The 25177-nt window shown below is 45.0% G+C and overlaps 1 protein-coding gene across 1 annotated transcript in view; it reads right to left on the bottom strand.

The window, feature by feature from the left end:
* Nucleotides 1-273: 273 nt before the first annotated feature.
* The window catches only part of AMBP (alpha-1-microglobulin/bikunin precursor), a 30317-nt gene continuing 5413 nt past the window's right edge, over nt 274-25177 (bottom strand). Inside the window, exons 4-10 of the mRNA XM_063432998.1 lie at nt 15367-15480; nt 15129-15230; nt 6055-6092; nt 5675-5765; nt 5209-5376; nt 1401-1574; nt 274-579 (exon numbers count right to left, since the gene is read on the bottom strand). Coding sequence (XP_063289068.1) covers nt 557-579; nt 1401-1574; nt 5209-5376; nt 5675-5765; nt 6055-6092; nt 15129-15230; nt 15367-15480 — 710 coding nt within the window. The 3' untranslated portion in view covers nt 274-556. The remainder of the gene's footprint in view (nt 580-1400; nt 1575-5208; nt 5377-5674; nt 5766-6054; nt 6093-15128; nt 15231-15366; nt 15481-25177) is intronic.

The raw sequence follows: 25177 nt of genomic DNA, 5'->3' as shown, positions 1-25177 counted from the left end.
TGCAATAACAACCCGGAGTGTGAGCTGCAATAACAACCCGGAGTGTGAGCTGCAATAACAACCCGGAGTGTGAGCTGCAATAACAACCCGGAGTGTGAGCTGCAATAACAACCCGGAGTGTGAGCTGCAATAACAACCCAGAGTATGAGCTGCAATAACAACCCAGAGTAAGAGCTGTTTATGCAAAAATCTCACAAGTGACACTTCGGCCTTAAAGGGTCAAAACACAAACCGTGTCATAGCTTTAATCTACATTAAACAGAAACTGTAACACATGACTGAAGTATAGTTTTATTGCAAAGCATTTTGTGCTAACTGACTGTGACCCATTCTTCTCTAATACCCCACAATGTCACCCCACACCCTGCTAAGATTAACCTGTCTATTTAACACTTTGAGTTTCAGAGCATTTTAAGACGCTTGCTATTACACAGGTGATGTGGTATAGTTTGCAAACAGTTAAACCGGATTATAACTTGTTCGGTGTCCTGGCACAATGATCCACGATGCTGGTCTAAGCCACGGCACTCTCCAGCTGTATGTGTCTCGTTTTACATTAACTCAAAATGTCGTCATCGCCTGAAAGGAAGCAGAACGTTCACAATAAATAATTAAATAATAACAGCGTGATAAGAGCGATATCATTAGGGGCCCATGTTCTTAATTCTGCCCATCATTTGAGAACTTCAGGAGCCAACTGTAGGTAAAATGCAATCCTGTGACACATTGTATTCATAGGAATGTACACAAACAGGGATATTTATCAAAGTGAATTTCAAATTTAAGGTCAAAGTAGCCCATCTGGAAAAAGAGAAATCTCAGGTATGCTTCCATATCAGCTACTTTGGCCTTAAATTTGAAATTCTCACTCTAGTGAATAACCCTGCACGTTCTTGGCTGTTTGTAATGAATTTGCTGGTGTTTTGAGGAATGCAGATTTCTGAATCGCCAGCAGAAAATAAACGTAATGACTCCGGGGATAATTCACTAAACATTGAAATGTTGTCGATGGAAATGCAAACAGGCTGAAATAGCCAACCCGGGACAGTAACAGAGTTAATAGTTTTTAGCCTGCATTTTGCAACTGAGTGTTTTTCCTCTCACCCTCTAAGCTAGTTTGGGCAGAGCCTTCTTCACTTACTGTTCCCATACGTCCTATGTTTTGTTAGAATGAAATCTTTGTCTTGTTTACCTATTGTACAGCACTGTGGAATATGTTGGCGCTATGTAGATTGTTGTAATTGCACATTTAGTGAGCAGTAGGACAACTGACCAGCAAAATAGCCAAAAACTCTCAAACTTTGTTTAGGATTAAATAAATATTAAATCGAGAGTTGCGGCCGCCGGAATACCAGACTCTGCGTGACTGTCTGTCAGCCCCTCCCCCCTCGTTCACTTACCATTTCCTGTTACTCCACAGTACTCCTTGCATTCCTTTTCAGTATAAAACTTGTTCCCGTTGCCACGGCAGCCACCGTATGTGAAAGTAATGCATTTACCCTGTGCGGCATCAAAGGCCCAAAGTGTCTGTGACTGCTTGCATGAGCCGGTGACTATCGGCAAACGGCAGGCGGCTACATGGGAGAAAAATGGGGAGATCTGAGATAGTCCAGCAGTGTTTACAGACACGTGAATAGGAAGTAGCAAATACATCTAGATATTCAGTTACAAAATCTGGACATGTCGTGCTAAGCCCACCACCATGTCACATGATCCCGCCACCATATCACATGTTCCCACCACCGTGTCACAGGATCCCACCACCGTGTCACAGGATCCCACCACTATGTCACAGGATCCCACCACCGTGTTACAGGATCCAATACCATATCACATGTTCCCACCACCATGTCACATGATCCCACCACCATGTCACATGATCCCACCACTATGTCACAGGATCCCACCACCGTGTTACAGGATCCAATACCATATCACATGTTCCCACCACCATGTCACAGTATCCCACCACCGTGTTACAGGATCCAATACCATATCACATGTTCCCACCACCATGTCACAGGATCCCACCACCATGTCACATGATCCCACCACCATGTCACAGGATCCCACCACCGTGTTACAGGATCCAATACCATATCACATGTTCCCACCACCATGTCACATGATCCCATCACCATGTCACAGGATCCAATACCATATCACATGTTCCCACTACTGTGTCACAGGATCCTACTACCATGTCACATGATCATGTCACAGGATCCCACCACCGTGTTACAGGATCCAATACCATATCACATGTTCCCACATATCACAGGATCCCACTACCATGTCACATGATCCCATCACCGTGTCACAGGATCCCACCACCGTGTTACAGGATCCAATACCATATCACATGTTCCCACCACTGTGTCACAGGATCCCACTACCATGTCACATGATAACACTACCATGTCACATGATCCCATCACCATGTCACAGGATCCCACCACCGTGTTACAGGATCCAATACCATATCACATGTTCCCACCACCATGTCACAGGATCCCACTACCATGTCACAGGATCCCACTACCATGTCACAGGATACCATCGCCATATCACAGTATCTCACCACCATGTCACAGGATCCAATACCATATCACATGTTCCCACCACCATGTCACAGGATCACAGGATCCCACCACCGTGTCACAGGATCCCACCACCGTGTCACAGGATCCCACCACCGTGTCACAGGATCCCACCACCGTGTTACAGGATCTGACCCCATGTCACAGGATCCCAATACCATATCACATGATCCCACCACCATATCACAGGATCCCACCACCGTGTCACAGGATCACAGGATCCCACCGCCGTGTCACAGGATCCCACCACCATATCAGTATTTTCTTCTTTTTTTTTTCTTGGAAAGCGCCATCAGAATTGCATGCCCCCATTTAAACAACTGAAAAGCAGACCTTGCAGGACCTCACCCTTACCTTAGGGCAGAGGTAGGCAACCTACGGCACTAGTGCCATGCACGGCACTCGAGGTGTCTTTGCACGGCACTCAAGGCTGCTAGAGACAAATAAGCTCTGTCCTATCAGGAGTCCCAGTAAAACTTCAGATATCTGCTAATCCGAAAAGGTGGTGAAGGACAATCCTCAATTTATGCATTGCAGCACGTAGAGGAAGTGATCTCAGATCACTTCCTCCCAGCACTTGTGAATAGGAATCCACACAGTAGTAGAGCAGCACGCAGTTGCTGTTGCAGCTCCTGTCTTTGACATGTACCTGGCCGGTCTGGACCCCACTGGAACCCAGGGAAGCCACCCAGACTGCTAGATATACACAGGAATGCAGAATCCTGCATTCCTGTGTAATCCCTCATACAAATAGTACGGACAGCCCACACACAAACATACTCATAATCTGCACAACACCACTAACAATCCACATACATGCACACAACCCCACATGCAGTCTCTCACATGCAATACCTCAAACAGCCCCCACACATACTACCAAACACACAATGTGACATATCCATTCACACAATTCCACAAGCAGCCCCCATACACAACTCACATTCATATGTATCATACACAATACCATAAACTACTCATGAACATATACAATATAATAGCTAATATACGCAGGGCCGTCTTTAACGTGGGGCAAACTGGGCAGCTGCACCGTGAGCCCCGCTGGCCTCAACTATTTCTAACCCCCGGCCGGTAATCCGCACACTAAGGAGGCCCACCGGGTGGCCCGTGCACAAAAGGCCACCCGGTGGGCTTCTGTCAGCAGGGGCCCGGTGGCGCACTGAGGCGCTTTAACAGCGCAAGCGGGCCCCTTGCTTTTTGGCAACAGGCTGGGAGGAAGTGACGGACGTGCATCACTTCCTCCCACAAAGAGAGGAGCGTGCGGGAAAGAAGAGTAGGCAGAGTGGAGGGGGGCTGGCCGAGAGATCCAGACCCCAACTCCCAACACCTTCAGCCACCAGCAGGAAAGGTAGGAAACTGGAGGGTGGGTTTAAAAGTGTAATTTTTGTGTGTGTCAGTATATATGTCTGTGTCAGTATGTCTGTCAGTGTGTGTGTTAGTATGTCTGTGTGTGTCGGAATATCTGATTGTGTCACTAGGTCAGGTGTGTGTGTCACCATGTCTGTGTCAGTATGTCTGTCTGTGTGTGTGTCAGTATATCTGTGTATGTGTCAGTATGTTTGTGTGTCAGTATGTCTGTGTGTGTGTGTGTGTTAGTATGTCTGTGTGTGTGTGTCAGTAAATCTGTGTCAGTATATCTGTGTGTGTGTGTGTGTGTGTGTCAGTATGTCAGTATGTCTGTGTGTGTGTTTCAGTGTGTATATATCTCTGTGTGCGTGTATATGTGCATACATCTCAGCATTCACACACTAACACTACACACAAATACACCCCTACATTCAAATTTCAACACTACGTACAAACACATGTCTGTGTTACACACCAAAAGTATATGTAAATACACCCCTGCATTCAAAAACCAACACTACACAAATACATGCTTGCAGTCACGCCAACACCACATACAAACATATTCCATACAAAAACCTGTTTACATTCAAACACACAAAAAACGCTTAGTGCTAAGACTTGGAAACATGGGTAAATGGCAGAGCCCCAGCACTCAATGCATTACTGGAGTTGCACGACAGATGGGGATCTACCTTTTAATCACTCGGGCAACAGGGAGACCCAAAGAAATTCTTGCACCTCTCTACTTTAGGTCCGCCACTGCGTTGAGGTGGAGGACGTGATTGCATGCCTGGGGAGGGGGGACAGGTTCCAGGGGGCCCCAAACAAATGCTTTGCCCAGGGTCCAGTCATTATTAAAGACGGCCCTGCATATACGCACAAATACAACGATACAAAGCAATTACAGTAAAAATAACACAAGCAGGATACGGCAGCATACACACCTCATTTAAAAAAAAAATAGGGCCGGCACGCTACGGGACATCACAATCCTATATCGGCACAGTGCTGCTAAAAGGTTGCCTACCCCTGCCTTAGGGCATCTTTAACGTGTCCTGTACCCATTGGAGGGAGATAGGGAGGGGGGGAGAGGTGCAGGATATCTGAATTTGCCCTTTAAAAGCGGTTGTACACCCCTTGGGTGTTGGAAGGATTTAAATAATCTCGGAGACGGAGAGTGTTTGATGGCAAATTACAATAGTCTTATCCCACCACGCCCCAGACATCGCAAACTCACCTTCCGTCCTGCATCGCTGAAGACATTCTTTCTCCGAGCCAAAGTTGTTGCTGTTGCCAAGGCAACCTCCATATGTAAACATTTCACAGGCCATAGAGGAAGAATTGTAGAAATAGTTCAAATGTGACCCTAGACAGGGTCCCCTCTCTACGGCCAGCCGGCAGGAGTCTGGAATGAGGTCAACGGGACAACAGTTATAAATGGTTAAATAGTTCTTCCAGGGGTTAACATCAAAGGAATTTTTCAGATTTTAGGCCAAAACCGTCACATTAAGAAAAAGTAGAGTGAAGTTTTATATGAATAAACATTGGGAGTTATGTATAAATAGTGTTCAGAAAAGTGGTTTATACTAAAAGTGGGGCAATCACAACAGAGACCAGTGGAACCAGCACGGGCAACACATAATCCCCAATCTTTTTAAAGAATTGATTTAAAATGTAACATTCGATGTACACAGTGTACCCACCTCCATTGTTTTTTATTATGGGGGTATTGTCCCCAGAACCCTCCTCTTCTTGAGGCAAGATTCCTTGAGGCAGAATATCTCGTCTAGCTCTCTGTGTAAAAAAGTAACAGGATAAAATGGTGGGGATGTGCACCCATAACGTGTGTTCATACATATACATTTTGATTTGCTTCTGTAATAATTTTTGTTGCTGCATTTGGGGGACGTTTTGGTAATTTGTCCTAATGAAAGGACTGCTGAAGATTTTTTTCACCCTATCATCCTGTCTACCTGCCAAAACGTGTCCGAGCCCATTGGTCCATCTTAGGGGTCAGGCTAAAAAAATTATAAGCATCTCTTCCCAGTGCCATTATGATTGATGGTGTCTCATGAATACTTACTCTGGGAGTCACCTCCAAATCCCCTGGGGTGCATTCGCCTGTGGAGTGAAAGAGATGGAGGCCACATCAGAAGAATGAATTCATGACAGATATTCAGGTTATGGTTTGGAGTGTTAATTACCAAACCTAACTGTTCCTGAAAAACATAACCTAATGCAGTCTGCGGCAAATGGATTATAGACCTGGGACACAGCATCAAACCTAGTCACTGCACTACATAAGGCTTGGGTAGGTAGGTGGGTAGGTTAGTGTGAGGAGACGATCCTGTCATTGTCTGAAGGCCAGATACAGTAACGAATGCTGATATTTAGGGAGATATATTATATATAAGATCTGTGTGATACCCTCTCATTCGACGTTGCTATAAGAGGAGACATGCTTGTATTTAGGAAGATATATTATATATAAGATCTGTGTGATTCTATAAGAGGAGACATGGCAATATTAAGGAGGACATTGACAGAGGCATGCCTATTTTGGAGGATATCCAAGGAGGTGCACTCATATAGGAAAAGAGAGTCCCACTCGTACTCGAATATAGGAGCATGGGCGTCCACAGAAATTTTTCCGGGGTGGTGGGGGGCATGATTGTAATGACATCCATGCTCGGCCCCTTTTTGCAGGGCCGGACTGGGGATACAAAGCAGCCCTGGAAAAAAATGTATGCCAGCCCCATAAGCCATTTTGCAATGTAGTGCGTGTGTGTGTGTACAGAGGCGTACACACTGGGATGGCAGGGGTCGAGGCTGCGACTGGGCCCGGCCCACCAGGGGGCCGAGCCGCCCCTGCGACCCGGTATGTAGACAGTGTGGCCAGCCTCTTCTCCTGGTGGGCCCAGGAGCCGGCCACCACAGGGCCCCCGAGGCTGGCCCTGCTGTCACCAGGCGGCTGGTTCTGCAGGCGCGCTAGGGAGCACTCTCCCCTGTGTGCTCCCTCTTCAGCTCCCTCGTGCACCGCACTGATACCGGAGCCGGAAGATGACGGCATCAGTACGCGGTGCGCGAGTGAGCTGAAGAGGAAGCACACAGGGGAGAGTGCTCCCTCGCGTGTCTGCAGGACCGGCCGCCCAGTGACAGCACTGGACCCCACGGAATCCCCCAGCTCTCCCAAAGGTAAGGAGGCTGAAGGGATTCAATTTAAAAAATAAACCATGGGTGTGTGTTAGTGTGTGTGTGTTAGTGTGTGTGTGTGTTAGTTTGTGTTAGTGTATGTGTGTGTGTGTGTTAGTGTGTGTATAGTGTGTGTGTGTGTGTATATATATAAATATATATAAATTAAGAAATATCAAAAGGTAGAGGTATTGCTTTATATTCCGCACTTTATATCACAGGATACATATTATCAGCACTGCACCTTCACCTTTCTACCCAATGTTTTAAGATAAGATTTTGGTGTTATAGCGGCTGTTTTTTGCGGGGTTATATAACAACCACCCATCTTCTCATATTAGCGCTAGTACACTCTGTTTTCTATATATATAGTTTGTTTGTGTGTGTGTATATATATATATATATATATTTTATTGGTTTGTTTCTTTTTCTAATTCAAAATATTGGTTCTGTCAGTGTAAAACATTTAATTATACAGTAAGCATACTCACATGCAGACAGACAATCTCACTGACAAAAGCACACAAGCTCATTGATACACAGGTTCACATACAGACAATCACACTGATACACATTATTATTATTTATATGGCGCCATCACCTTCTGTAGCGCTGTACAATGGGTGGACTTACAGACATGTAATTGTAACCAGACAACTGGATGTACAGGAATAGAGAGGTAGAGGGCCCTGCTCCATGAGCTTACATTCTAGAGGGATTGGGGTATAGTGACACAGAGGGTAAAAGTAGGGGTACGAAGTAGGTTGTTAGAAAAGTATTCACTGAGGGCTTAGTAGGTATTTTTTGACAGTTACAGGAGAGGAATCATGGATGGTGGGGATAAAAACCTGCAAACAGTTTAAATGATATGCTCTCTTGAAGAAGTGAATTTTCAATGCTTTTTTTTGAATGAGTGGAGACTGGGTGAAAGTCTTACGGAAAAGGAAAGGGAGTTCCACAGAAGAGGTGCAGCCCTGGAGAAATCTTGGAGGCGAGCATTAGAGGTGGGAGTACGGACAGAGGATAGACGTAGGTCTTTGGCAGAGCACAGGGGCCTTGACGGGGCATACTTGTGTATTAGGGAGGATAGGTAGGTTGGAGCAGCATTATGTAGGGACTTGTAGACGGTGTCATCCGCATAGAAATGATATTGGAAGCCAAACGAGCTGATGAGTTTACCAAGGGAGGCAGTGTAGATAGAGAACAGTAGGGGACCAAAGACAGAACCTTGGGGGATGCCGACAGAGTAGTTGCGCGGAAGAGGCAGAGTCAGAGAAAGAAACTCTGAAAGAGCACTGGGAGAGGTATGATCAGCAGTGTCAAAGGCAGCAGAAAGATCAAGGAGAAATAGGATTAGATAAGATTTAGCAGCAATTAAATCGTTGGATACTTTGGTCACATCCGTTTCGACAGAATGACCAGCGCGGAATCCAGACTGAAGGAGGTCAAGCAGAGAGTTGGTTTCGAGAAAGTCAGTCAGTCTGGTGTACACAACTCTCTCGAGGATCTTGGAGGCAAATGGCAGTAGCGAGATAGGACGATAGTTGGATGGGGAGTTGGGGTCAAGGCTGGGATTTTTCAGAATTGGGGTTACAGTTGCATGTTTGAAGGGTGGGGGAAATGTGCCAGAGGAAAGGGAGAGATTGAAAATTTTATTGAGAGGAAGAGCAAGAGAGGGAGACAACGTGCAGATGAGATATGAAGGAATAGGATCGAGGGAACAGGTGGTGGGGCAGGAGGACCGGAGCAGAGCAGAAACCTCTTCTGCTGTAGCAGGTGCGAATGAGTGTCGAATGGTGGAGGGAGTGGGTTTATGTGATGTATTGTTAGGGGAAGGAGAGAAATTAGCGATCTCTTCTCTGATTGTAGCTTGTGTTTCATTGACATAAAAACACAAGCTCACTGATACAACAAATAGGCTCACTAACAGATAATCTCACTGACACACACAGACAAGCTTGCTGGTACACACAAAATTAGTACACATTCTGAAACTCACACAAGGTTACTATGGACAAACTCATTGGTATACCAACACAAACTTACTACAGACAAGCTTGCTGTCACACATACACACACGCTCACTACAGACAAGCTCACTGACACACTTACAAATGCTTACTACAGACAAGTTCACTGACACACATGCTCACTACAGACAAGCTCACTAAATAAACGCTCACTGACACACATGCTCACTACAGACAAACTCACTGGCACACACACATGCTCACTACAGAAAAGCTCACTGACACGCACAAACTCACAGACAAGCTCAAAGTAGTCGGAGATCAAAGGCTGAAATGGGGGGGTCGGGACATGTGGTGGGAGTTAGGGGCAATAGGAGGGGTGAGGGACAATTGGGGGGGTGAGGACTTGCGGTGGGAGGTGAGAGGCAGTAGGGGGATCAGGATCTGTGGTGGGGGTGAGGGGCAGTAGGGGAGGGTCAGGACCTGTGGTGGGAGTGAGGGGCAGAAGGGGAGGGTCAGGACCTGTGGTGGGAGTGAGGGGCAGAAGGGGAGGGTCGGGACCTGTAGTGTGGTCAGGACTTGTAGTGGGGGATCATAGGCAATAATGGTGGTTATGGGCTGTAGTGGGTGCTTAGTGGCAATAGTGATGGGTTATGACAAGTAGTAGGTGGTTAGAGGCAATAATGGAGGCTAGGAGCTGAAGTGGGGTTTAGAACTTGTAGAGGGGGTTAGAGGCAATAATTGGTGGTTAGGAGCTGAAGTGGGGTTTAGAATTTGTAGAGGGGGTTAGGGGCAATAGTGGAGGATTAGGAGCTGAAGTGGGGTTTAGAGCTTGTGGAGGGAGTTAGGGGCAATAGTGGGGGGTTAGAACTTATAGTGGGTGGTGAGAGGCAAAAGTGGGGGTCTAGAACTTGCAATGGGTGGTAAGAGGCAATAGTGGGGGTTAGGACTTGTAGTGGGTGGTTAGAGGCAATAGTGGGGTTAGGACTTGCAGTGAGTGGTTAGAGGCAATAGTGGGGTTAGGACTTGCAGTGAGTGGTTAGAGGCAATAGTGGGGTTAGGACTTGTAGTGGGTGGTTAGAGGCAATAGTGGGGGTTAGGACTTGTAGTGGGTGGTTAGAGGCAATAGTGGGGGTTAGGACTTGCAGTGGGTGGTTAGAGGCAATAGTGGGGTTAGGACTTGCAGTGAGTGGTTAGAGGCAATAGTGGGGTTAGGACTTGTAGTGGGTGGATAGAGGAATTAGTGGGAGTTAGGACTTGTAGTGGGTGGTTAGAGGCAATAGTGGGGGGTTAGGACTTGTAGTGGGTGGTTAGAGGCAATAGTGGGGGGTTAGGACTTGTAGTGGGTGGTTAGAGGCAATAGTGGGGGGTTAGGACTTATAGTGGGTGGTTAGAGGCAATAGTGGGGGTTAGGACTTGTAGTGGGTGGTTAGAGGCAATAGTGGGGGTTAGGACTTGTGGGGGGCTAGGACTTGTAGTGGGTGGTTAGAGGCAATATATTTTTTTATTGTCCACTTCAATATATACGTTTTTATCACATATAAGCTTTGTTTTTAAATATAAATATAACCAATATATTAATCCCATCTCTCTCAATATATAGAATGTTAACTTTTAAAGGTATACAATAGATTATATGCCAATGATATCATTCCCCTATTTAAACCCACAAATCAAATCACTCCTTTTTATCTCCACTTGAAGAAGCCCTAGAGACGAAATGCGTTGTGGTTACTATTTATGCTGTTTTAACCTGTGTTTTATTAATGTATGAATAAAGGTACTTTGGCTTATTTTACACTTTACTAGAGTGTGCCTCTGTTTCACACTCAGACACATTACTGGGAGTATTATTGCTGTGGCGCTCTGTTATACACTCAGACACATTACTGGGAGTATTATTGCTGTGGAGCTCTGTTATACACTCAGACACATTACTGGGAGTATTATTGCTGTGGGGCTCTGTTATACACTCAGACACATTACTGGGAGTATTATTGCTGTGGGGCTCTGTTATACACTCAGACACATTACTGGGAGTATTATTGCTGTGGGGCTCTGTTATACACTCAGACACATTACTGGGAGTATTATTGCTGTGGGGCTCTGTTATACACTCAGACACATTACTGGGAGTATTATTGCTGTGGGGCTCTGTTATACACTCAGACACATTACTGGGAGTATTATTGCTGTGGGGCTCTGTTATACACTCAGACACATAACAGAGCTCCACAGCAATAATACTCCCAGTAATGTGTCTAAATGTATAACAGAGCCCCACAGCAATAATACTCCCAGTAATGTGTCTGAGTGTATAACAGAGCTCCACAGCAATAATACTCCCAGTAATGTGTCTAAATGTATAACAGAGCTCCACAGCAATAATACTCCCAGTAATGTGTCTAAATGTATAACAGAGCCCCACAGCAATAATACTCGGGTATTATTGCTATTATTATTGCTGTGGGGCTCTGTTATACATTTAGACACATTACTGGGAGTATTATTGCTGTGGAGCTCTGTTATACACTCAGACACATTACTGGGAGTATTATTGCTGTGGGGCTCTGTTATACATTTAGACACATTACTGGGAGTATTATTGCTGTGGAGCTCTGTTATACACTCAGACACATTACTGGGAGTATTATTGCTGTGGGGCTCTGTTATACATTTAGACACATTACTGGGAGTATTATTGCTGTGGAGCTCTGTTATACACTCAGACACATTACTGGGAGTATTATTGCTGTGGAGCTCTGTTATACACTCAGACACATTACTGGGAGTATTATTGCTGTGGAGCTCTGTTATACACTCAGACACATTACTGGGAGTATTATTGCTGTGGGGCTCTGTTATACACTCAGACACATTACTGGGAGTATTATTGCTGTGGAGCTCTGTTATACACTCAGACACATTACTGGGAGTGTTATCGCTGTGGAGCTCTGTTATACACTCAGACACATTACTGGGAGTATTATTGCTGTGGGGCTCTGTTATAAACTCAGACACATTACTGGGAGTATTATTGCTGTGGGGTTCTGTTATATACTCAGACACATTACTGGGAGTATTATTGCTGTGGAGCTCTGTTATACACTCAGACACATTACTGGGAGTATTATTACTGTGGAGCTCTGTTATGCACTCAGACACATTACTGGGAGTATTATTACTGTGGAGCTCTGTTATACACTCAGACACATTACTAGGAGTATTATTGCTGTGGAGCTCTGTTATACACTCAGACACATTACTGGGAGTATTATTGCTGTGCGGCTCTGTTATACACTCAGACACATTACTGGGAGTATTATTGCTGTGGGGCTCTGTTATACACCCAGACACATTACTGGGAGTATTATTGCTGTGGAGCTCTGTTATACACTCAGACACGTTACTGGGAGTATTATTGCTGTGGAGCTCTGGTATACACTCAGACATTACTGGGAGTATTATTGCTGTGGGGCTCTGTTATACACTCAGACACATTACTGGAAGTATTATTGCTGTGGAGCTCTGTTATACACTCAGACACATTACTGGGAGTATTATTGCTGTGGGGCTCTGTTATACACTCAGACACATTACTGGGAGTATTATTGCTGTGGAGCTCTGTTATACACTCAGACACATTACTGGGAGTATTATTGCTGTGGAGCTCTGTGATACACTCAGACACGTTACTGGGAGTATTATTGCTGTGGGGCTCTGTTATACACTCAGACACATTACTGGGAGTATTATTGCTGTGGAGCTCTGTTATACACAGACACATTACTGGGAGTATTATTGCTGTGGAGCTCTGTTATACACTCAGACACATTACTGGGAGTATTATTACTGTGGAGCTCTGTTATACACTCACACATTACTGGGAGTATTATTACTGTGGAGCTCTGTTATACACTCAGACACATTACTGGGAGTATTATTACTGTGGAGCTCTGTTATACACTCAGACACATTACTGGGAGTATTATTGCTGTGGGGCTCTGTTATACACCCAGACACATTACTGGGAGTATTATTGCTGTGGAGCTCTGTTATACACTCAGACACGTTACTGGGAGTATTATTGCTGTGGAGCTCTGGTATACACTCAGACATTACTGGGAGTATTATTGCTGTGGGGCTCTGTTATACACTCAGACACATTACTGGGAGTATTATTGCTGTGGGGCTCTGTTATACACTCAGACACATTACTGGGAGTATTATTGCTGTGGAGCTCTGTTATACACTCAGACACATTACTGGGAGTATTATTGCTGTGGAGCTCTGTTATACACTCAGACACATTACTGGGAGTATTATTGCTGTGGAGCTCTGTGATACACTCAGACAAGTTACTGGGAGTATTATTGCTGTGGGGCTCTGTTATACACTCAGACACATTACTGGGAGTATTATTGCTGTGGAGCTCTGTTATACACTCAGACACATTACTGGGAGTATTATTGCTGTGGAGCTCTGTTATACACTCAGACACATTACTGGGAGTATTATTACTGTGGAGCTCTGTTATACACTCAGACACATTACTGGGAGTATTATTACTGTGGAGCTCTGTTATACACTCAGACACATTACTGGGAGTATTATTACTGTGGAGCTCTGTTATACACTCAGACACATTACTGGGAGTATTATTACTGTGGAGCTCTGTTATACACTCAGACACATTACTGGGAGTATTATTACTGTGGAGCTCTGTTATACACTCAGACACATTACTGGGAGTATTATTACTGTGGAGCTCTGTTATACACTCAGACACATTACTGGGAGTATTATTGCTGTGGAGCTCTGTTATACACCCAGACACATTACTGGGAGTATTATTGCTGTGGAGCTCTGTTATACACTCAGACACATTACTGGGAGTATTATTACTGTGGAGCTCTGTTATACACTCAGTCACATTACTGGGAGTATTATTGCTGTGGGGCTCTGTTATACACACAGACACATTACTGGGAGTATTATTACTGTGGAGCTCTGTTATACACTCAGACACATTACTGGGATTATTATTGCTGTGGAGCTCTGTTATACACTCAGACACATTACTGGGAATATTATAGCTGTAGCTCTGTGATACACTCAGACACATTACTGGGAGTATTATTACTGTGGAGCTCTGTTATACCCTCAGACACATTACTGGGAGTATTATTGCTGTGGGGCTCTGTTATACACTCAGACACATTACTGGGAGTATTATTACTGTGGAGCTCTGTTATACCCTCAGACACATTACTGGGAGTATTATTGCTGTGGGGCTCTGTTATACCCTCAGACACATTACTGGGAGTATTATTGCTGTGGAGCTCTGTTATACACTCACACATTACTGGGAGTATTATTGCTGTGGAGCTCTGTTATACACTCAGACACATTACTGGGAGTATTATTACTGTGGAGCTCTGTTATACACTCAGACACATTACTGGGAGTATTATTGCTGTGGAGCTCTGTTATACACTCAGACACATTACTGGGAGTATTATTGCTGTGGAGCTCTGTTATACACTCAGACACATTACTGGGAGTATTATTGCTGTGGCGCTCTGTTATACACTCAGACACATTACTGGGAGTATTATTGCTGTGGCGCTCTGTTATACACTCAGACACATTACTGGGAGTATTATTGCTGTGGAGCTCTGTTATACACTCAGACACATTACTGGGAGTATTATTGCTGTGGCGCTCTGTTATACACTCAGACACATTACTGGGAGTATTATTGCTGTGGCGCTCTGTTATACACTCAGACACATTACTGGGAGTATTATTGCTGTGGAGCTCTGTTATACACTCAGACACACCAACAATATGGAGCTCTTAGATAAAAGGGACATTGGGATAAAAAAGAGTGACAGAGGGATTTGGGCCAAAAATAGGGACTGTCCCTCCTAGATAGGGACACTTGGCAGGTATGTATAGGAGGATAGAAAGGGAAGAATGCCCATATACTTGCCGTTATTGATTACAGTGAAGATTGAATCCTCCGGAATCCCTTGCTCCCCAGCAAACTGCCGGAACTCCTCAATCAGACTTTGCCGTACTTCTGGGGTGCGTCCTGTACGCGGAAACAATAGTCAGAATTAAAACAGAGGACCCCCCGTCTTTCTCCCGTCCGTGAGATGGGCTAGTCGTAAGTACACTGGCTGCGTGGCACTGGCTGCTGACCAGCAATTCGCCCTCAATGTACTCACCGTAAAGCTTGACCGTCTTTTTGGTTTCGCTGCTCTTTGTCTTCATTGTGAGTATAATCGCATATTCATCATAGTTGGTAAATACAACGTAATTCTCGAAGTGCCAGCCCTTTGCTGAAAAAAGAATAAAGAAAAAACAAAACTGCATTTTTTCATCTCAATAAAAAATACAGAACACATTTTGTACTTTGAAGGGACACTACAGGCACCCAGACCACTTTATTTAATTGAAGTGCTTTGGGTGCAGTGTCCCCATCCCCTTAACCCTCCAATCTAAAACATTACAGTTTTATAGAAACATCCATATTTACCCTGAAGCCGGGTTAAGACTGCCTCTAGTGGCTGTGTAGCAACTTACCAAGAGCTGCTACACTATCCAACTTACTGAGATCCACTACACTATCCAACTTACTGAGATCCACTACACTATCCAATTTACCGAGATCCACTACACTATCCAACTTACCGAGATCCACTACACTGTCCAACTTACCGAGATCCACTACACTATCCAACTTACCGAGATCCACTACACTATCCAACTTATCGAGATCCACTACACTACCCAACTTACCGAGATCCACTACACTGTACAAATTACCGAGATCCACTACACTATCCAACTTACCGAGATCCACTACACTGTCCAACTTACTGAGATCCACTACACTATCCAACTTACCGAGATCCACTACACTGTCCAACTTACCGAGATCCACTACACTACCCAACTTACCGAGATCCACTACACTGTCCAACTTACCGAGATCCACTACACTATCCAACTTACCGAGATCCACTACACTATCCAATTTACCGAGATCCACTACACTATCCAACTTACCGAGATCCACTACACTGTCCAACTTACCGAGATCCACTACACTATCCAACTTACCGAGATCCACTACACTATCCAACTTACCGAGATCCACTACACTACCCAACTTACCGAGATCCACTACACTACCCAACTTACCGAGATCCACTACACTGTACAAATTACCGAGATCCACTACACTATCCAACTTACCGAGATCCACTACACTATCCAACTTACCGAGATCCACTACACTGTCCAACTTACTGAGATCCACTACACTACCCAACTTACCAAGATCCACTACACTGTCCAACTTACCGAGATCCACTACACTACCCAACTTACCGAGATCCACTACACTGTCCAACTTACCGAGATCCACTACACTACCCAACTTACCGAGATCCACTACACTATCCAACTTACTGAGATCCACTACACTACCCAACTTACTGAGATCCACTACACTATCCAACTTACCGAGATCCACTACACTATCCAACTTACCGAGATCCACTACACTATCCAATTTACCGAGATCCACTACACTATCCAACTTACCGAGATCCACTACACTGTCCAACTTACCGAGATCCACTACACTACCCAACTTACCGAGATCCACTACACTGTCCAACTTACCGAGATCCACTACACTACCAAACTTACCGAGATCCACTACACTGTACAAATTACCGAGATCCACTACACTATCCAACTTACCGAGATCCACTACACTGTCCAACTTACCGAGATCCACTACACTATCCAACTTACCGAGATCCACTACACTGTCCAACTTACCGAGATCCACTACACTACCCAACTTACCGAGATCCACTACACTGTCCAACTTACCGAGATCCACTACACTATCCAACTTACCGAGATCCACTACACTATCCAATTTACCGAGATCCACTACACTATCCAACTTACCGAGATCCACTACACTGTCCAACTTACCGAGATCCACTACACTATCCAACTTACTGAAATCCACTACACTATCCAACTTACCGAGATCCACTACACTACCCAACTTACCGAGATCCACTACACTGTACAAATTACCGAGATCCACTACACTATCCAACTTACCGAGATCCACTACACTATCCAACTTACCGAGATCCACTACACTGTCCAACTTACTGAGATCCACTACACTACCCAACTTACCAAGATCCACTACACTGTCCAACTTACCGAGATCCACTACACTACCCAACTTACCGAGATCCACTACACTGTCCAACTTACCGAGATCCACTACACTACCCAACTTACCAAGAGCTGCTACACTACCCAACTTACCGAGATCCACTACACTACCCAACTTACTGAGATCCACTACACTGTCCAACTTACTGAGATCCACTTCACTATCCAACTTACCGAGATCCACTTCACTATCCAACTTACCGAGATCCACTACACTACCCAACTTACCGAGATCCACTACACTGTCCAACTTACCGAGATCCACTTCACTATCCAACTTACCGAGATCCACTACACTGTCCAACTTACCGAGAGCTGCTACACTGTCCAACTTACCGAGATCCACTACACTGTCCAACTTACCGAGAGCTGCTACACTATCCAACTTACTGAGATCCACTACACTACCCAACTTACTGAGATCCACTACACTGTCCAACTTACCGAGATCCACTACACTGTCAAACTTACTGAGATCCACTACACTACCCAACTTACTGAGATCCACTACACTGTCCAACTTACCGAGATCCACTTCACTATCCAACTTTCCGAGATCCACTACACTACCCAACTTACCGAGATCCACTACACTGTCCAACTTACCGAGATCCACTTCACTATCCAACTTACCGAGATCCACTACACTGTCCAACTTACCGAGATCCACTTCACTATCCAACTTACCGAGATCCACTACACTGTCCAACTTACCGAGATCCACTACACTGTCCAACTTACCGAGAGCTGCTACACTGTCCAACTTACCGAGATCCACTTCACTGTCCAACTTACCGAGATCCACTACACTACCCAACTTACCGAGATCCACTACACTGTCCAACTTACTGAGATCCACTACACTACCCAACTTACCAAGATCCACTACACTGTCCAACTTACCGAGATCCACTACACTACCCAACTTACCGAGATCCACTACACTGTCCAACTTACCGAGATCCACTACACTACCCAACTTACCGAGATCCACTACACTATCCAACTTACTGAGATCCACTACACTACCCAACTTACTGAGATCCACTACACTATCCAACTTACCGAGATCCACTACACTATCCAACTTACCGAGATCCACTACACTATCCAATTTACCGAGATCCACTACACTATCCAACTTACCGAGATCCACTACACTGTCCAACTTACCGAGATCCACTACACTACCCAACTTACCGAGATCCACTACACTGTCCAACTTACCGAGATCCACTACACTACCAAACTTACCGAGATCCACTACACTGTACAAATTACCGAGATCCACTACACTATCCAACTTACCGAGATCCACTACACTGTCCAACTTACCGAGATCCACTACACTATCCAACTTACCGAGATCCACTACACTGTCCAACTTACCGAGATCCACTACACTACCCAACTTACCAAGATCCACTACACTGTCCAACTTACCGAGATCCACTACACTATCCAACTTACCGAGATCCACTACACTATCCAATTTACCGAGATCCACTACACTATCCAACTTACCGAAATCCACTACACTGTCCAACTTACCGAGATCCACTACACTATCCAACTTACTGAAATCCACTACACTATCCAACTTACCGAGATCCACTACACTACCCAACTTACCGAGATCCACTACACTGTACAAATTACCGAGATCCACTACACTATCCAACTTACCGAGATCCACTACACTATCCAACTTACCGAGATCCACTACACTGTCCAACTTACTGAGATCCACTACACTACCCAACTTACCAAGATCCACTACACTGTCCAACTTACCGAGATCCACTACACTACCCAACTTACCGAGATCCACTACACTGTCCAACTTACCGAGATCCACTACACTACCCAACTTACCAAGAGCTGCTACACTACCCAACTTACCGAGATCCACTACACTACCCAACTTACTGAGATCCACTACACTGTCCAACTTACCGAGATCCACTTCACTATCCAACTTACCGAGATCCACTTCACTATCCAACTTACCGAGATCCACTACACTACCCAACTTACCGAGATCCACTACACTGTCCAACTTACCGAGATCCACTTCACTATCCAACTTACCGAGATCCACTACACTGTCCAACTTACCGAGAGCTGCTACACTGTCCAACTTACCGAGATCCACTACACTGTCCAACTTACCGAGAGCTGCTACACTATCCAACTTACTGAGATCCACTACACTACCCAACTTACTGAGATCCACTACACTGTCCAACTTACCGAGATCCACTACACTGTCAAACTTACTGAGATCCACTACACTACCCAACTTACTGAGATCCACTACACTGTCCAACTTACCGAGATCCACTTCACTATCCAACTTTCCGAGATCCACTACACTACCCAACTTACCGAGATCCACTACACTGTCCAACTTACCGAGATCCACTTCACTATCCAACTTACCGAGATCCACTACACTGTCCAACTTACCGAGATCCACTTCACTATCCAACTTACCGAGATCCACTACACTGTCCAACTTACCGAGATCCACTACACTGTCCAACTTACCGAGAGCTGCTACACTGTCCAACTTACCGAGATCCACTTCACTGTCCAACTTACCGAGATCCACTACACTACCCAACTTACCGAGATCCACTACACTACCCAACTTACCGAGATCCACTACACTATCCAACTTACCGAGATCCACTTCACTATCCAACTTACCGAGATCCACTTCACTATCCAACTTACCGAGATCCATTTCACTATCCAACTTACCGAGATCCACTTCACTATCCAACTTACCGAGATCCACTTCACTATCCAACTTACCGAAATCCATTTCACTATCCAACTTACCGAGATCCACTTCACTATCCAACTTACCGAGATCCATTTCACTACCCAACTTACCGAGATCCACTACACTACCCAACTTACCGAGATCCACTACACTGCCCAACTTACCGAGATCCACTACACTACCCAACTTACCGAGATCCACTACACTACCCAACTTACCAAGATCCACTACACTATCCAACTTACCGAGATCCACTACACTATCCAGCTTACCGAGATCCACTACCCTATCTAACTTACCGAGATCCACTACACTATACAACTTACCGAGATCCACTACACTATCCAACTTACCGAGAGCTGCGACATTAACCAACTTACCGAGATCCACTACACTATCCAAGTTACCGAGAACCACTACATTAACCAACTTACCAAGAGCTGCTACATTAACCAACTTGCCAAGATCCATTACACTATCCAACTTACCGAGAGCTGCTACATTAACCAACTTACGGAGATCAACTACACTATCCAACTTACCGAGATCCACTACACTGTCCAACTTACCGAGATCCACTTCACTATCCAACTTACCGAGATCCACTACACTGTCCAACTTAGCGAGATCCACTACACTGTCCAACTTACCGAGATCCACTACACTGTCCAACTTACCGAGATCCACTTCACTATCCAACTTACCGAGATCCACTACACTGTCCAACTTACCGAGATCCACTACACTGTCCAACTTACCGAGATCCACTTCACTATCCAACTTACCGAGATCCACTACACTGTCCAACTTACCGAGATCCACTACACTGTCCAACTTACCGAGAGCTGCTACACTGTCCAACTTACCGAGATCCACTTCACTGTCCAACTTACCGAGATCCACTACACTACCCAACTTACCGAGATCCACTTCACTATCCAACTTACCGAGATCCACTACACTACCCAACTTACCGAGATCCACTACACTATCCAACTTACCGAGATCCACTACACTATACAACTTACCGAGATCCACTACACTATACAACTTACCGAGAGCTGCGACATTAACCAACTTACTGAGATCCACTACACTATCCAAGTTACCGAGAACCACTACATCAACCAACTTACCAAGAGCTGCTACATTAACCAACTTACCAAGATCCGCTACACTATCCAAGTTACCGAGAACCACTACATTAACCAACTTGCCAAGAGCTGCTACATTAACCAACTTGCCAAGATCCATTACACTATCCAACTTACCGAGAGCTGCTACATTAACCAACTTACCAAGATCAACTACACTATCCAACTTACCGAGATCCACTACACTGTCCAACTTACCGAGATCCACTTCACTATCCAACTTACCGAGATCCACTACACTGTCCAACTTACCGAGATCCACTACACTGTCCAACTTACCGAGATCCACTACACTGTCCAACTTACCGAGATCCACTTCACTATCCAACTTACCGAGATCCACTACACTGTCCAACTTACCGAGATCCACTTCACTATCCAACTTACCGAGATCCACTACACTGTCCAACTTAACGAGAGCTGCTACACTGTCCAACTTACCGAGATCCACTACACTGTCCAACTTACCGAGAGCTGCTACACTATCCAACTTACTGAGATCCACTACACTACCCAACTTACTGAGATCCACTACACTGTCCAACTTACCGAGATCCACTACACTGTCAAACTTACTGAGATCCACTACACTACCCAACTTACTGAGATCCACTACACTGTCCAACTTTCCGAGATCCACTTCACTATCCAACTTTCCGAGATCCACTACACTACCCAACTTACCGAGATCCACTACACTGTCCAACTTACCGAGATCCACTTCACTATCCAACTTACCGAGATCCACTACACTGTCCAACTTACCGAGATCCACTTCACTATCCAACTTACCGAGATCCACTACACTGTCCAACTTACCGAGATCCACTACACTGTCCAACTTACCGAGAGCTGCTACACTGTCCAACTTACCGAGATCCACTTCACTGTCCAACTTACCGAGATCCACTACACTACCCAACTTACCGAGATCCACTACACTACCCAACTTACCGAGATCCACTACACTATCCAACTTACCGAGATCCACTTCACTATCCAACTTACCGAGATCCACTTCACTATCCAACTTACCGAGATCCATTTCACTATCCAACTTACCGAGATCCACTTCACTATCCAACTTACCGAGATCCACTTCACTATCCAACTTACCGAAATCCATTTCACTATCCAACTTACCGAGATCCACTTCACTATCCAACTTACCGAAATCCATTTCACTATCCAACTTACCGAGATCCACTTCACTATCCAACTTACCGAGATCCATTTCACTACCCAACTTACCGAGATCCACTACACTACCCAACTTACCGAGATCCACTACACTGCCCAACTTACCGAGATCCACTACACTACCCAACTTACCGAGATCCACTACACTACCCAACTTACCAAGATCCACTACACTATCCAGCTTACCGAGATCCACTACCCTATCTAACTTACCGAGATCCACTACACTATACAACTTACCGAGATCCACTACACTATCCAACTTACCGAGAGCTGCGACATTAACCAACTTACCGAGATCCACTACACTATCCAAGTTACCGAGAACCACTACATTAACCAACTTACCAAGAGCTGCTACATTAACCAACTTGCCAAGATCCATTACACTATCCAACTTACCGAGAGCTGCTACATTAACCAACTTACGAAGATCAACTACACTATCCAACTTACCGAGATCCACTACACTGTCCAACTTACCGAGATCCACTTCACTATCCAACTTACCGAGATCCACTACACTGTCCAACTTAGCGAGATCCACTACACTGTCCAACTTACCGAGATCCACTACACTGTCCAACTTACCGAGATCCACTTCACTATCCAACTTACCGAGATCCACTACACTGTCCAACTTACCGAGATCCACTACACTGTCCAACTTACCGAGATCGACTTCACTATCCAACTTACCGAGATCCACTACACTGTCCAACTTACCGAGATCCACTACACTGTCCAACTTACCGAGAGCTGCTACACTGTCCAACTTACCGAGATCCACTTCACTGTCCAACTTACCGAGATCCACTACACTACCCAACTTACCGAGATCCACTTCACTATCCAACTTACCGAGATCCACTACACTACCCAACTTACCGAGATCCACTACACTATCCAACTTACCGAGATCCACTACACTATACAACTTACCGAGATCCACTACACTATACAACTTACCGAGAGCTGCGACATTAACCAACTTACCGAGATCCACTACACTATCCAAGTTACCGAGAACCACTACATCAACCAACTTACCAAGAGCTGCTACATTAACCAACTTACCAAGATCCGCTACACTATCCAAGTTACCGAGAACCACTACATTAACCAACTTGCCAAGAGCTGCTACATTAACCAACTTGCCAAGATCCATTACACTATCCAACTTACCGAGAGCTGCTACATTAACCAACTTACCAAGATCAACTACACTATCCAACTTACCGAGATCCACTACACTGTCCAACTTACCGAGATCCACTTCACTATCCAACTTACCGAGATCCACTACACTGTCCAACTTACCGAGATCCACTTCACTATCCAACTTACCGAGATCCACTACTGTCCAACTTACCGAGATCCACTACACTGTCCAACTTACCGAGAGCTGCTACACTGTCCAACTTACCGAGATCCACTTCACTGTCCAACTTACCGAGATCCACTTCACTGTCCAACTTACCGAGATCCACTACACTACCCAACTTACCGAGATCCACTTCACTATCCAACTTACCGAGATCCACTACACTACCCAACTTACCGAGATCCACTACACTATCCAACTTACCGAGATCCACTTCACTATCCAACTTACCGAGATCCACTTCACTATCCAACTTACCGAGATCCATTTCACTATCCAACTTACCGAGATCCACTTCACTATCCAACTTACCGAGATCCACTTCACTATCCAACTTACCGAAATCCATTTCACTATCCAACTTACCGAGATCCACTTCACTATCCAACTTACCGAGATCCATTTCACTACCCAACTTACCGAGATCCACTACACTACCCAACTTACCGAAATCCACTACACTGCCCAACTTACCGAGATCCACTACACTACCCAACTTACCGAGATCCACTACACTACCCAACTTACCAAGATCCACTACACTATCCAACTTACCGAGATCCACTACACTATCCAGCTTACCGAGATCCACTACCCTATCTAACTTACCGAGATCCACTACACTATACAACTTACCGAGATCCACTACACTATCCAACTTACCGAGAGCTGCGACATTAACCAACTTACCGAGAGCTGCGACATTAACCAACTTACCGAGATCCACTACACTATCCAAGTTACCGAGAACCACTACATTAACCAACTTACCAAGAGCTGCTACATTAACCAACTTACCAAGATCCGCTACACTATCCAAGTTACCGAGAACCACTACATTAACCAACTTACCAAGAGCTGCTACATTAACCAACTTGCCAAGAACCATTACACTATCCAACTTACCGAGAGCTGCTACATTAACCAACTTACCAAGATCAACTACACTATCCGAGTTACCGAGAGCCACTACATTAACCAACTTACCGAGAGCTGCTACATTAAAGGAACACTATAGTCACCTAAATTACTTTAGCTAAATAAAGCAGTTTTAGTGTATAGATCATTCCCCTGCAATTTCACTGCTCAATTCACTGTCATTTAGGAATTAAATCACTTTGTTTCTGTTTATGCAGCCCTAGCCACACCTCCCCTGGCTATGATTGACAGAGCCTGCATGAAAAAAAAAACTGGTTTCACTTTCAAACAGATGTAATTTACCTTAAACAATTGTA

This window comes from Pelobates fuscus, chromosome 9, assembly GCF_036172605.1.
Source record: "Pelobates fuscus isolate aPelFus1 chromosome 9, aPelFus1.pri, whole genome shotgun sequence".
In the NCBI taxonomy this organism is placed as follows: domain Eukaryota; kingdom Metazoa; phylum Chordata; class Amphibia; order Anura; family Pelobatidae; genus Pelobates; species Pelobates fuscus.
The sequence above is the reverse complement of the archived record's forward strand: the minus strand, read 5'-3'. Positions and strand labels throughout refer to the sequence as shown.